This window comes from Sinocyclocheilus rhinocerous, unplaced genomic scaffold (genome assembly GCF_001515625.1).
Source record: "Sinocyclocheilus rhinocerous isolate Xijiao unplaced genomic scaffold, SAMN03320098_v1.1 scaffold990, whole genome shotgun sequence".
Lineage (NCBI taxonomy): Eukaryota > Metazoa > Chordata > Actinopteri > Cypriniformes > Cyprinidae > Sinocyclocheilus > Sinocyclocheilus rhinocerous.
Genome location: NW_015652301.1, coordinates 972022 through 984787, shown reverse-complemented (window position 1 = coordinate 984787; position 12766 = coordinate 972022). Strand labels below are relative to the sequence as shown.

Sequence of the window (12766 nt, the reverse complement as noted above, 5' to 3'; positions counted from 1 at the left end):
AAGAAGACTGATATATAAATGTCAAATGTTTGTTTTCTATGTTTGTTTGAATTAGTTTAAATATGCCAGTCATGCAGGCACTTTGTGCTGGTTTCTTTCTAATCTTCCGCATTTCTAAACATCTGCACATAAAAGCCTTTGGTTTTCTCGCTGGGCTTTTGTTAAGGCTCTAGTCTTTGTCAGCTGATGTGGAGCGATTTGTGCAGTGAAAAGCTCCACATAATTCTGAATTCAATACTCTCACAGGTGAGTTTTGCTGCACATTTGTGTGTTTCTTGTACCCTAATTACTCATTTAATTACATTTAATTCATGATTATATCACCTTCAAACCGGATGATTTGATATACAGAATTCTTACAACAAGCATCAGACTCTTAGTAATGAACTGAACCGAACAAAAATGCTACTTATATTGTTTTTTTTTTCCTGGTTTTATTATGTTTTTGTTTTTGTGATAGATTTAAGGTTTTAATGTTTTGTCTTCTGTTTAAAATCAGTTTTCTGTTGTAACCTGATGTTACGGTGCACAATATATACATACATACATAAACATACACACACACACACAGTTGTGGTCAAAACTTTACATACACTTTGCAGTATCTGCAAAATGTTAATTATTTTAGCAACATAAGAGGGATCATAATCATACATTATTTATTATTACATATACTCCACAATAAGTAAATAATAGTTGAATTTATAAAAATGACCCTGTTTACAATTTTACATATGCTTGATTCTTAATACATTGTTGTTACCTGGATGATCCACAGCTGTTTTTTTTTTGTGATTTGTGATTTTTTATTTATTTATTTATTTTTTTAGATGAGTCCCTTGTTTGTCCTGAACAGTTAAACTGTCCGCTGTTCTTCAGAAACATCCTTCAGGTCCCACAAATTGGAAACAAATTCTTTTTTCCACAGCGATGACAGGAGAGACTGAAGCGATGAACCGGAGACGCGTCGCGCGTCCATCTACCCAAACACCTCCGGATCGAGTTCTCGCGTTCACTGACACGCTGCTGAGGTGAGTGTTAATTCAGTCATGCAACTGCTAGACTATATTGAGAATGCAGTCATTAGAACTATTCCTTTTCCGTTAGCAAACTTCGTGTGATGTGCGCTGGGGTGAGTCTACAGGTTGCTTCTGATAACTTCACGTATACGCTGTTGCGTTCTGTTTACGGTCTTTAAAATGAGGGATTGAGTGTGTTCGCGTGTTTAGTGGTTGTGTTGGTGCATACTGATGTAATGCATTGTGTTCCAGAGATTTCTGCATCCTCTCCCAGCTGTCACAATGATTTATGCATGATGGGCAACATGAAAAGGTTACTCTAATTGTTTTGTATTGACTGGGGCAAAAATAGTTTGATTATAAATAAGATTTTTTTTTTCGAATCTGTCTACTCAAACAAACTGTTGAATCAGAAAATGGACACAATGGTGGTGTGTGCATATTCTGAAAAGGACACACACACATGCATATAATAGCTATATGCATAAGAATAATGCTGTTGCTTTTCATTTATGATAGTAAGCAGTTCAGAATCTTATATTTAATAATGGGGGAAATGGTTAGGCTACTTATAATATTTTGTTCTAATGAGTTTCTGATTTTAGTAGCAAACAAATCTGGTTTTCATAATAAAATATTATATGCTTTTTGTAGTAGAATCAAGATTTTACGTTAAGGTTTACATGAATATTTAAGATTAAATTTTAAGGTGCTGCTCATCATTTTTTTTCTTTTTATTTCCTAGTATTTTTAATCACCTTTTTTTCCTTCACTGGTTCATTATAAATGGCCATTCGGTTTAACATACATTTTAAAAAGTACAAATATTCTGTCTCTCTTTATTAATATGCACATTGCACTTTTTAAAATGTATTAATGTTTAATATTACAATGTTTAATATTTAATGTCAACTGCATATATTTAAGATTTATTTTTTTCTTGATTTTTGAACATTAACATACATGGAATATCTGTACTTTTAAAAATATATTGTATAATATTTCATGTCTCTCTCTCTCTCTCTCTCTATATATATATATATAAAAATGATTTTTTTAACATTAAGAGAATATATTGCATATTTTATTTATTGCATGATATTGCATATCAACTGCCCATATATATATATATATATACATATACATATATATATATACACACACATATATACACACATATATACATATATACACATATATACATATATATATATACATATACATATATATATTTATGAATATACACACACACACACACACACACACAATCTGAATGAGTGAATGTAGCAGAAAAGGTGGTTAAAATGGTGAAAAACCTAATATGTAACATTTCATAATAAGATACATCCAAAACTTTTATAATTAGATATAATTACATACACGTTTTTTTTTTTTTCCATATATAGTAGTCAAATTTCCATAGACTACAACACTTCAAATTCAATTACTCTGCTTTCTTAAATAGTGTAAGCCTCTCAGCATGCATTTTCTCTTGTTCCTGAAGAGGAATGTTCTAGAAAGCCGTGAACCTGAGCTTTCAATCAGGAGAGATAAGGCACTGTCCGCGTGCCCTCTTCACCTTCTGCTGAGGTCTCACGCTTTGATGCGACATAAACACTGAGTCAGAACGAGCAGCCAGTGATGGAACTCATTTCTGTCTTTTTGAAGCCTGTACATTAGGAAGCTGCGACTTGAATTACCTTTCAGCGTTGAAGCCTAAATATTTACCTCTCTTTATGTAAAAGCAGGCAACCGTATCCATTAATTTCACCGGAGGCTTTGGCGATTACAGAGAGAGCGCTGTGGCTCTGGTTATTGCACGCCCTGCAGGGCTGTGATAAGTACTAGGCAACGAAGACCAATAATTGTGATTTAATCTCAGTCCGAGTGAGTGTAACCTACAGGTTGTGGAGGGACCACCGAGCTGAAAATCAGAGGATCGACTGTTTCTGTGATGAGCAGGCCGCCCGCAGGCCACAATCTGTTAATGAATAATAGAGACTCCTCTAAAGTCCTTACGGAATTGATCGGTCTAAAATAAATATTGACTAATCCTCATGTCGCTCATTCAGAAATTGCTAGTAAATTTCACAAATAATCATGAAGAAACGACAAGTAACACACTGAATTCTACATAAAATTTTGAAGTAGAAAGATGGAAATATTTTCTTGTAAAACATATTACAATATTTTTTGTTTGTGTTTAAAGCTTAAAAAGTTTCCACTGTATGGACAAAAACTGCTAAAACTTTCAAAATAATTATTTTTTTCAAAAATAAAATTAAAATGATAAAATAATACATAAAATATAAAAAGTAAAATAAAAAATGTGTTCTGTTATTTTTTTAATGAAAATAAAAAATTATTTAGCATAATGAATCAAACAAAATTAATTTATACCAAAACCATTTTTTAAAATTTAAATCAGGTAAAAATTGCTCTTTAAGGTAACAACTGCATGTTACCACTTTTTACAGTATAGTTTTAAATTACAGTAGTAAATTACAAAAACACCGATTTTTCATTTTTGGGTGAATTATTGCTATGGGAATGTTATATCTGATTAAATATAAATATCTAATATTAACTATATCCTTCACAAGTCTAGACACTTGCTTGCTTCTGTTCGCTGAGGTGATGAGCTGTTTTGGTGAGTCGTATTATGTGCTCGGCCATATGGGAGCCAGTCTGGCAAAGCTCAAAGTCTCTTACTGATGTTAGTGAGAATCATCTGGCTGTCAGCTTAATTTACTGTTTGCTTGAGGACTAAAACAGCAAATGCTTTAGTTGTGTCCCTCACCATAAGCCAGTGCTGCCAATCAGATTGAGCACTGCACCTTAAAGGAATAGTTCACCCAAACATGAACATTCGCTGCAAATTTGCTCAGCCTCAGGCCATCCAAGATATAGATTAATTTGTTTCTTCATCAGATTTGGAGAAATGTACCGTTGCATCACTTGCTCAGCAATGGAACCTCTGCAGTGAATGGGTGCCGTCAGAATGAGAGTCCAAACAGCTGATAAAAACATCACAATAATCCACAAGTAATCCACTCCAGTCCAGTCCATCAGTTAATGTCTTGGGAAACCAAAAGCTGTGTGTTTGTAAGGAACAAATCCATCATTAAGGCATTTTAATTTTAAACTGTTGCTTTTGGCAAAAATAGCATACGTAAAGTTCAAGTCCCTTGTTTGTCCTGAACAGTTAAACTGTCCGCTGTTCTTCAGAAACATCCTTCAGGTCCCACAAATTGGAAACAAATTCTTTGTTTTCCAGCATCTTTTGTGTATTTGAACCCTTTCCAACAATGACTGTATGATTTTGAGATCCATCTATTCACACTGAGGACAACTGAGGGACTTGCATGCAACTATTACAAAAGATTCAAACAGTCCCTGATGCTCCAGAAGGAATACATATAGGAAGGAATATTATATATATATATATGCATTTGCATTGTAACACTGTTTTCACCTCATTCTCATACTGTGTACATGCTGATGTGCATGATGTCAAACATGATGTCTCGAAATGCATCATGATGTTTGGCATCAGTAACCTCCAACACGATTACATGTTTTGAATTGAACAGATGCCAATCAGATTTGAGAGTTACTGCAGAGGGAAACCTATTTTTATCATTCATATAGACCAGTTTTGAAACTTGTACAGAATTTTTTTTTTTTTTGAGTTTGGCAACATGAATCAGCCTCTATTTTATAGACAGGAACAGGACACTCTACAAAATGTGTCCTTTTATGCGCCACAGAAGAAACAAAGTCATACAGTTTGGAATGACACAAGGGTGAGTAAATGGGCTCTCACAAAAACATGTCTGGGCTATAATACACTCTAGAGAAAAGCCTATTTTAAAGACCATTTAAAGGAATAGTTCACCCAAAAATGAGAATTTGCTGAAAATTGCTGTGTGTTTTCAAGAAACAAATCCATCAAGATGTTTTAAACTTCAAACTGTTGCTTCCTGCTAAAGTACAAGTCCATAATCCATAATATTGCTTTCTCCAGTGAAAAAACAATCTCGTCTGAATCAGGAAATAAATATCCACAGATCAAACACAATGTCCAAGCCAAAAAAGCCCCGAATGATTCCAAACAAATATGTGGATGGATTTTGTTGTGACAGACAACAGGAGATGGAGTTTTTCTCTGGAGGAAGCGTTATTATTTGGACTCATATTTTAGCTGGAAGCAACGGTTTTAAGTTTAAAACATCTAAATGATGGATTTGTTTCTCACAAACATGCAGCTTTTTGTTTCACAGGATGTTAACTGATGGACTGGAGTGGTGTGGATTATTGTGATGTTTTTAATCAGCTGTTTGGACTCTCATTCTGACGGCACCCATTCACTGCAGAGGATCCATTGGTGAGCAAGTCATGTAATGCTACATTTCTCCAAATCTGTTCTGATGAAAAAAACAAACTCATCTACATCTTGGATGGCCAAGAAAATTTTCATGTTTTGGTGAACTATTCCTATGATATTTATAAATCAACTAAACTGAAGATGATGAGCGTTGATAGCAGCTCAGGAGAGAGCGGCACAGGGGCGGACGGTGTAGTGCAGGCAGGAGGGCTATTGTGCAATGCAGCATGGCAGCTCAAAGCGAGCCTGCTGAGGCTCTGAACAGCTGGTGTATCAGCATGGAGTTAACTGTTGCTTTTGGCAAAAATAGCATACGTAAAGTTCATAATCCATAATAACGCTTCCTCCAGTGAAAATCCACCCACATATTTGTTTAGAACCGTTTTTGGATTGTTTTCACATGTAAATGGTGCTCGATCTGTGCAGATTTTGCTCCTGATTCAGACGAGACGACTTTTTTCACTGGAGAATCCAATATTATGGCCATAATATTATTTAGCCAGAAGCAATGGTTTGGAGTAAAATTTTAATTATTACAAACACACAGCTTTTTGCTTCTCAAGACATTAATTGATGGACTGGAGTGGTGTGGTGTGGATTATTGGGATGTTTTTATCAGCTGTTTGGACTCTCATTCTGACGGCACCCATTCACTGCAGAGCATCCATTGGTGAGCAAGTGATGTAATGCTACATTTCTCCAAATCTGTTCTGATGAAAAAAACAAACTCATCTACATCTTGGATGGCCAAGAAAATTTTCATGTTTTGGTGAACTATTCCTATGATATTTATAAATCAACTAAACTGAAGATGATGAGCGTTGATAGCAGCTCAGGAGAGAGCGGCACAGGGGCGGACGGTGTAGTGCAGGCAGGAGGGCTATTGTGCAATGCAGCATGGCAGCTCAAAGCGAGCCTGCTGAGGCTCTGAACAGCTGGTGTATCAGCATGGAGTTCCACTCGATGCGCCGGTGAGGCCCAAAGGTCAGACGCCGGTTGATGTCGTGATGGGGAGATCAGAGACAGAGAGACCGCTGAATGCACACTGAACTCCACTATCTCGGTCCTAGCACTAGTATTATCACGCTGAGCCCGGCGAACCCTGGACAGTATTCAGTTTCTCTCGCCTGTGTGTATAAATACAATGGCAGTTGGGTTCAGACAGGAGACCAGGAAATGAATGCTGACAGTCACAAAAAAGCAGAAGGGAGATAATGCAACAGGGGATTTGTGTTAAAAAACTATTATACTGAAATCAAACTTGACCAAAATTGAACATCCCTGGTCGTATTATGCATGATTCATCAGTGCATGTTATTTGTTTGTTTTCATCAAAATGCAATAACATTCTCCAGGTGGGTGGGGAAAATAATATTAGTCATTCATTTCTGAGCTTAACCTCCACAGACAAGTAAAATCCTGATCTTAATGCATAGCATATGACTCTTCTAAATATCTAGATGTGCCAAAATGTGCAGTATGACAATTAGACCAGAAGAAATATTAACCGTGAATTTCTTACATCGCTTTCTTAACTGATAAGTTTCATTACATTACCATTCAAAAGTCTCTTCTGCTCACCAAGGCTGCATTTATGTGATCAAAGGTGCAGTAAAAACAGTAATATGGTGAAGTATTATTACAATTGTAAATGTTTTCTATTTGAATACATTTTAAAATGTAATTTATTCCTGTGATTAAAGATGAATTTTCAGCATCATTACTCCAGTCTTCAGTGTCACATGATCCTTCAGAAATCATTCTAATATGCTGATTTGCTGCTGAAGAAACATTTCTTATTATTATCAATATTGAAAACAGTTGTTGTAATGTGCAACAGTGATACATTGTTGTCATGATTCTCCGACGAATAGAAAGTTCAAAAGAGCAGCATTTATTTAAAACAGAAATCTCTTGTAACACAAATTGTGACTTTGATCAGGGTATTGCAAAAATGCATAAAAAAAAACAGTAGTGTAAATATAAATGCAGTTTTTTTTTGTTAACTTTAATGCTGCTTATTTTCTAATTAATTAATGTTCAATCAAGGGAATAAGTTCACCAAACATTGCCTTTGTTGTGGCTTATTAATTTAAAATTCCTAATCATGTCTTAGAGAAGAAAGAGAATGTTTAATAGGTTTGTTTTGAAGTGCAATAGTTTGATCATTTCTACAATACAAATACTTTGTGTTAATAAAGTCCAGTGTTGCTCAAGCCAAACCCGTGGGACTTTCTTAAAAATAAAAGTTTTTGTCTTGAACCATGAAGAACTTTTAACAACTTTCATTGCACAAAAGGTTCTTTAGATTATTAAAATGTTCTCAACAATAAGAAAAAAAATGGTTAATTTAAGAACTGATCACTGAAAGGTTCTTTAAGGAACCCAAAATGGTTCTTCTATGTTTGGAAACCTTTATTTTTGAGGGTGTGTCAGCACCAGCCTAACAGCTCGTGTTTTCTAAAGCACAGTTGCTGGTTGAGTGAAGCAGGAGTAATTTTGTGTCCTAACACCTCTGTAGTGTCCAGCCAGCAGCGAGAGTCACCTCTGTGCCTCATTAAGCTGGAAATCAGATCAATATTCCTACTAATATCAGAAACGTGAGAGCGTCTGAGTAGGAGCGTTAAGCTTGTTAATTGATAGAGTCACAAACGGATGGTAGGCGATCTCATTAGAAGTAATCTGGAAAAATAATAGAGTAATGAAAAAGATTCTAGTTTTTTTTTTCTGTTGAAAATGAAGCATGTGTACAGTTTATGATCAAGTGGCTTCCCGACTGCAGACTCACTGTCACAGCCTTGCACAGTTGAATTTATCCTGACATCATAAATAGAGAAGCAACAGATGGCAAAAAAGATTAATTTTCCTATCTGTCTGATTCTGCTGATGCCGTTTGGCAGAACATTGGTTAAGGTAGAAAAATGACAGAAGAGAACAGAAGAGAACTTTCATTTCTAAAGGTCAGGAAGCTAGAAATCTCACAAAAGAAACAAACCAATATGTCTTTGTCGACAGGCAAAAAAGGGATTTGCCTGAAATCATGCAATATTTGAATGTTATTAAATATGTTTTCTTAGCTATGTTTTTTTCTGTGTCTTATGGCAAGCAGCAAGAATTAGCTTGATTAAAGTGGGAATTAGAGAGCATGAAAATGGCAAAAATAAAAACATTCTCTGATTTATTTATTTTTTTTAGGCAGCCTTGTGTTTTTGCCCAGTGTGTGCGTTTTTCACAACTGTGAGGTGCAAAAAAAAATATGTTGCTGTTTCACTTCGTTCAGAACTGGCCTCTCAGTCTCACAGGACACGGTCTCGTTAAAACCCCTGTGAAAGGTCGGTTTCTGCATCTGTGGTCTCCTTCGCTCACAAACAATCTGAAAGTCGGGCTTTACACGTTCTGAAGAAAATAAGAGTGGTTGACAGAGTGTTACTATGCTGGATGCTGCTTTTTTGGTTGCTAAGGTGGTTCGGTGTGTTACTAGGGTATTTCAGGTGGTTGCTAGGGTATTGTGGGTTGTTTTTAGTGTCTGTTGTGCAATGTGCATCTGTGGGCTTTTTTATACCAGCAAATCTATCAGGTTTCCGAGGTGCTGTTAATGTCTGGCTTTGTGGTTTTGAACAGGTTTTTGGGTAAATGCCTAAAATAAAGTCTGTGCTGAACAAAAGCTCAAGATATTTTTATGGTTTATTCTACAAGATACTGTAAAATACACCAGTAATACCTCACTCGTGATTTACTTGGGAGTCTTAAAAATATGGCTAATGGGACTACAGAGGTTTTTTCAGGGATATTAAACATCACCACATCGAATCTCATCTAGTCACTTTTACAGCCTCATTGTGTTTATAATCGAGCTCTTGCAAACTATTCTAACTTAAACTTTACAACTCATAGATTTTAAATAAAGATTGAAAGATTTGTCTGAAACTTAGTGAAGGTGACGTTGAAGTCATGCGACCCATTTGTAATTCGTTAATAGTCTAACTTTAGCTTTTTACTTCTGGTCATTGAATTTAGGCTTTAGAATTCAGAAAAGTTGTTTTGTGAAGATTATCTTGATGAATAAAATGTGTAAGAATCATAATACTTGTCACAGAGCTAATTTTCTGCAATAATCAGAAAGTCCATGGAAATCCTGTTGATTTTTTGTTGAGGAACCTTGACAAACCTTCGGGCTGTCCTATAAAAATACGTCTCTCCCAGGCTGATTTGATTACTGTACCTTTAAGACTTTTATATGAAAGCTCATTGTTTTACACATCATTTTGAATTGTCTTTGCAATTTAACCTCAATAAAGGTTTGCATTGTGAATGTGAAAGTATGGATACTTATTAATTTAGACTACTTTTTCAATGCATGTTAGAACATATATTAAAATGTGTGCGAATTGTAGTTGTGTTTATGAGTGACTGTTCATTTTTATTTTGTCCTGATTTAGTTTTTGACATGGGGAATGAATCACTTCAGGAGAAACATATAAATAAAAGAATTTGACTTGCTGAGAAATCCATTTGCAGGCCCTTTATCAGAGAAATATGAATGAATTAATCTATATATCATTATCCACTGGAACTGGCTCATAATTTTATGCCAAACGAGTGCACACTTAATTATAATGCATGAGTGGTGGTTTAAAAGTTGCCTGTCTGATAAATAAATCCACTTCACTGATAAAGCTCCATTTTTTTTGTCTGTTTTCAGGGTTCATCAGTCTTCAAACCAAACCATCATGGCTGCTTTACGACCAACTCTCTCCTGATTGAAGCTGGTCGCCTAAAAATTGCGCGACTCACTGAGAACTGCTCTTCAGCCAAAAATATCTCCTCAGCATATGCCAAAGTGCTTTTAGCTTTGTCCTTGTTATCCACTTTGCAACCTCAGTGACATCAACCAATGCCATGCAGACTTTCGAAGCGAATCTGATTCTGGATTCCAACCACTGCAGATGTGCGCAAAAAGACGGGAAGCTCTTGTTTTACAAAGTGCACTAAAACATTAACTGCGCTTTATGAATGTGCAAAGAGAGTTGGAGGTTTGCAGAGCGTTTTGACACCTTCACACATCGATGCATTAATCTAAGACGGATCGCTTATGCATCAAACCTAATGCCTGGAAACTACAGACAAACCTCTTTTGTACCTTAATAGATCACACAGATTGCAACAACGGCATTTTTGTCATTCACATTGTTCTGTATAATGTTGCAGCTGCACATGGTTATGAACATGTCAAAACAACCCTTGAATTTATGACTTTATGACAAAAGAATCTGACGTTCTCCGCAGCATAATATGCTTAGTTCCTCTTGTTTATTCCTTCACCCACAGCTATTTTCCACGAACATACAACATTAAAAGCCCATCTAGGAGAAATGAGAAATGAGACACAACAGTTAAATTTAATCACGTTCCCTCATTGCAATGCTGGAAATGCCCCAGTGTTCTTGTACCACGGCCAATGCAGAAGTAACGCTTTCAACATTTTCTTGGAGAGATATTAAGGTACAAATCGAACTCACGGCATCAAAATCAGACCTTTATTAAATGCCTGGACGTCTTGAACAGATGATTCCCCTCAAAGACAACATGACTCCGGAGTCGTTCCATGAAAACTGTAGCAACTGCAGCCAGGTTCTCGTCCCGGAGCTGAACGTCATGAAGGCTGTCGTACTGGGAATGGTGTTGGCGATCTTCATCATTTTTGGCGTTCTGGGCAACATCCTGGTCATCCTCTCAGTGGTTTGCCATCGTAATCTACGCACAGTTACCCATTATTTCATTGTGAACTTGGCGGTCGCGGACCTTTTGCTGAGCTCTACGGTTCTTCCGTTTTCTACAGTCTTTGAGATGTTGGGCCGTTGGATCTTCGGACGGCCGTTTTGCGATGTTTGGGCGGCAATGGACGTCTTGTGCTGTACGGCGTCCATCATGAGCTTATGCATGATTTCGGTGGACCGATATATCGGCGTTAGTTATCCGCTGCAGTACCTGTCCATTGTGACAGAACGACGAGCGTTGCTTGCACTCATTGTTTTGTGGGCTCTGTCCATTACCATCTCAATTGGACCTCTTTTTGGATGGAAGGAACCGGCGCCGGAGGACGAATCCATATGCAAGATTACTGAAGAGCCCGGCTATGCCATTTTTTCCGCATTGGGATCCTTCTACCTCCCTCTAGTGGTGATTCTGTCGATGTATTGCCGCGTGTACGTGGTCGCGAAGAGGGAGACCCGAGCACTGATTAGTGGACTGAAAACGGAAAAGTCTGATCACGCCACCGAGGCAGTAACTTTGCGGATACATCGTGGGAACACAACGGTGTCCGAGGATGAGGCCTTGCGCAACCGGACACACTTTGCACTGCGTCTGCTCAAGTTCTCCCGAGAGAAGAAGGCCGCTAAGACCCTGGGCATCGTGGTTGGATGCTTTGTCCTATGTTGGCTTCCGTTTTTCCTGGTTCTTCCGATCGGTAAGTGTTTCAGATTTTACATTTGATTAGAAGCAAATACTAGCTTTGGGAAGAGAAAATATCTTTGTCTGATGTAAATCTCAGGCTACGTTTCACACGACAACAATGTAGTCAAAAACGGAAAAGTTTTTCCCCTGCGTTTTTAAAAAGTTTCACGCATACACGACAACATTTTCAAAACGATTCGCATCTACATATATCCACGAAAACGGCCAAAAACGTTGTATTACGTATGCCAGGCCAGCCTTGCGCAACCGGACACACTTTGCACTGCGTCTGCTCAAGTTCTCCCGAGAGAAGAAGGCCGCTAAGACCCTGGGCATCGTGGTTGGATGCTTTGTCCTATGTTGGCTTCCGTTTTTCCTGGTTCTTCCGATCGGTAAGTGTTTCAGATTTTACATTTGATTAGAAGCAAATACTAGCTTTGGGAAGAGAAAATATCTTTGTCTGATGTAAATCTCAGGCTACGTTTCACACGACAACAATGTAGTCAAAAACTGAAAAGTTTTTCCCCTGCGTTTTTAAAAAGTTTCACGCATACACGACAACATTTTCAAAACGATTCGCGTCTACATATATCCGCGAAAACGGCCAAAAACGTTGTATTACGTATGCCAGGCCAGTAGTTGGCACTCTCACCTTGTTAGTAAACAGTACCTGTTGCTGTGTGTATATGATGCATCTCCGCTGTTGGTTGTAATATTGGTGAAGTAAATCCACACTTTGCTGAAGAAGCGTTAGTTGTTTTGTTCGTACCATTGTTGTGTATGTTTTTTCGCGCTTGCCTTTAAAATCCACACGTACTGCGCATGTCTACATACCTAACACGTACTATGCACGCGCATGATGTCACCATTTTCAAAGGTTCCCGTTTTGGGTGTTTACACGGAA

At 37.2% G+C, this 12766-nt stretch overlaps 1 protein-coding gene across 1 annotated transcript in view; it reads left to right on the top strand.

Moving 5' to 3' along the window:
* Positions 1-925: 925 nt before the first annotated feature.
* LOC107714574 (alpha-1A adrenergic receptor-like) overlaps positions 926-12766 on the top strand; it is a 31129-nt gene continuing 19288 nt past the window's right edge. The window contains exons 1-2 of the mRNA XM_016520443.1: positions 926-1031; positions 10109-11875. Of these exons, the coding sequence (XP_016375929.1) occupies positions 10951-11875 (925 nt within the window). The 5' untranslated portion in view covers positions 926-1031; positions 10109-10950. The remainder of the gene's footprint in view (positions 1032-10108; positions 11876-12766) is intronic.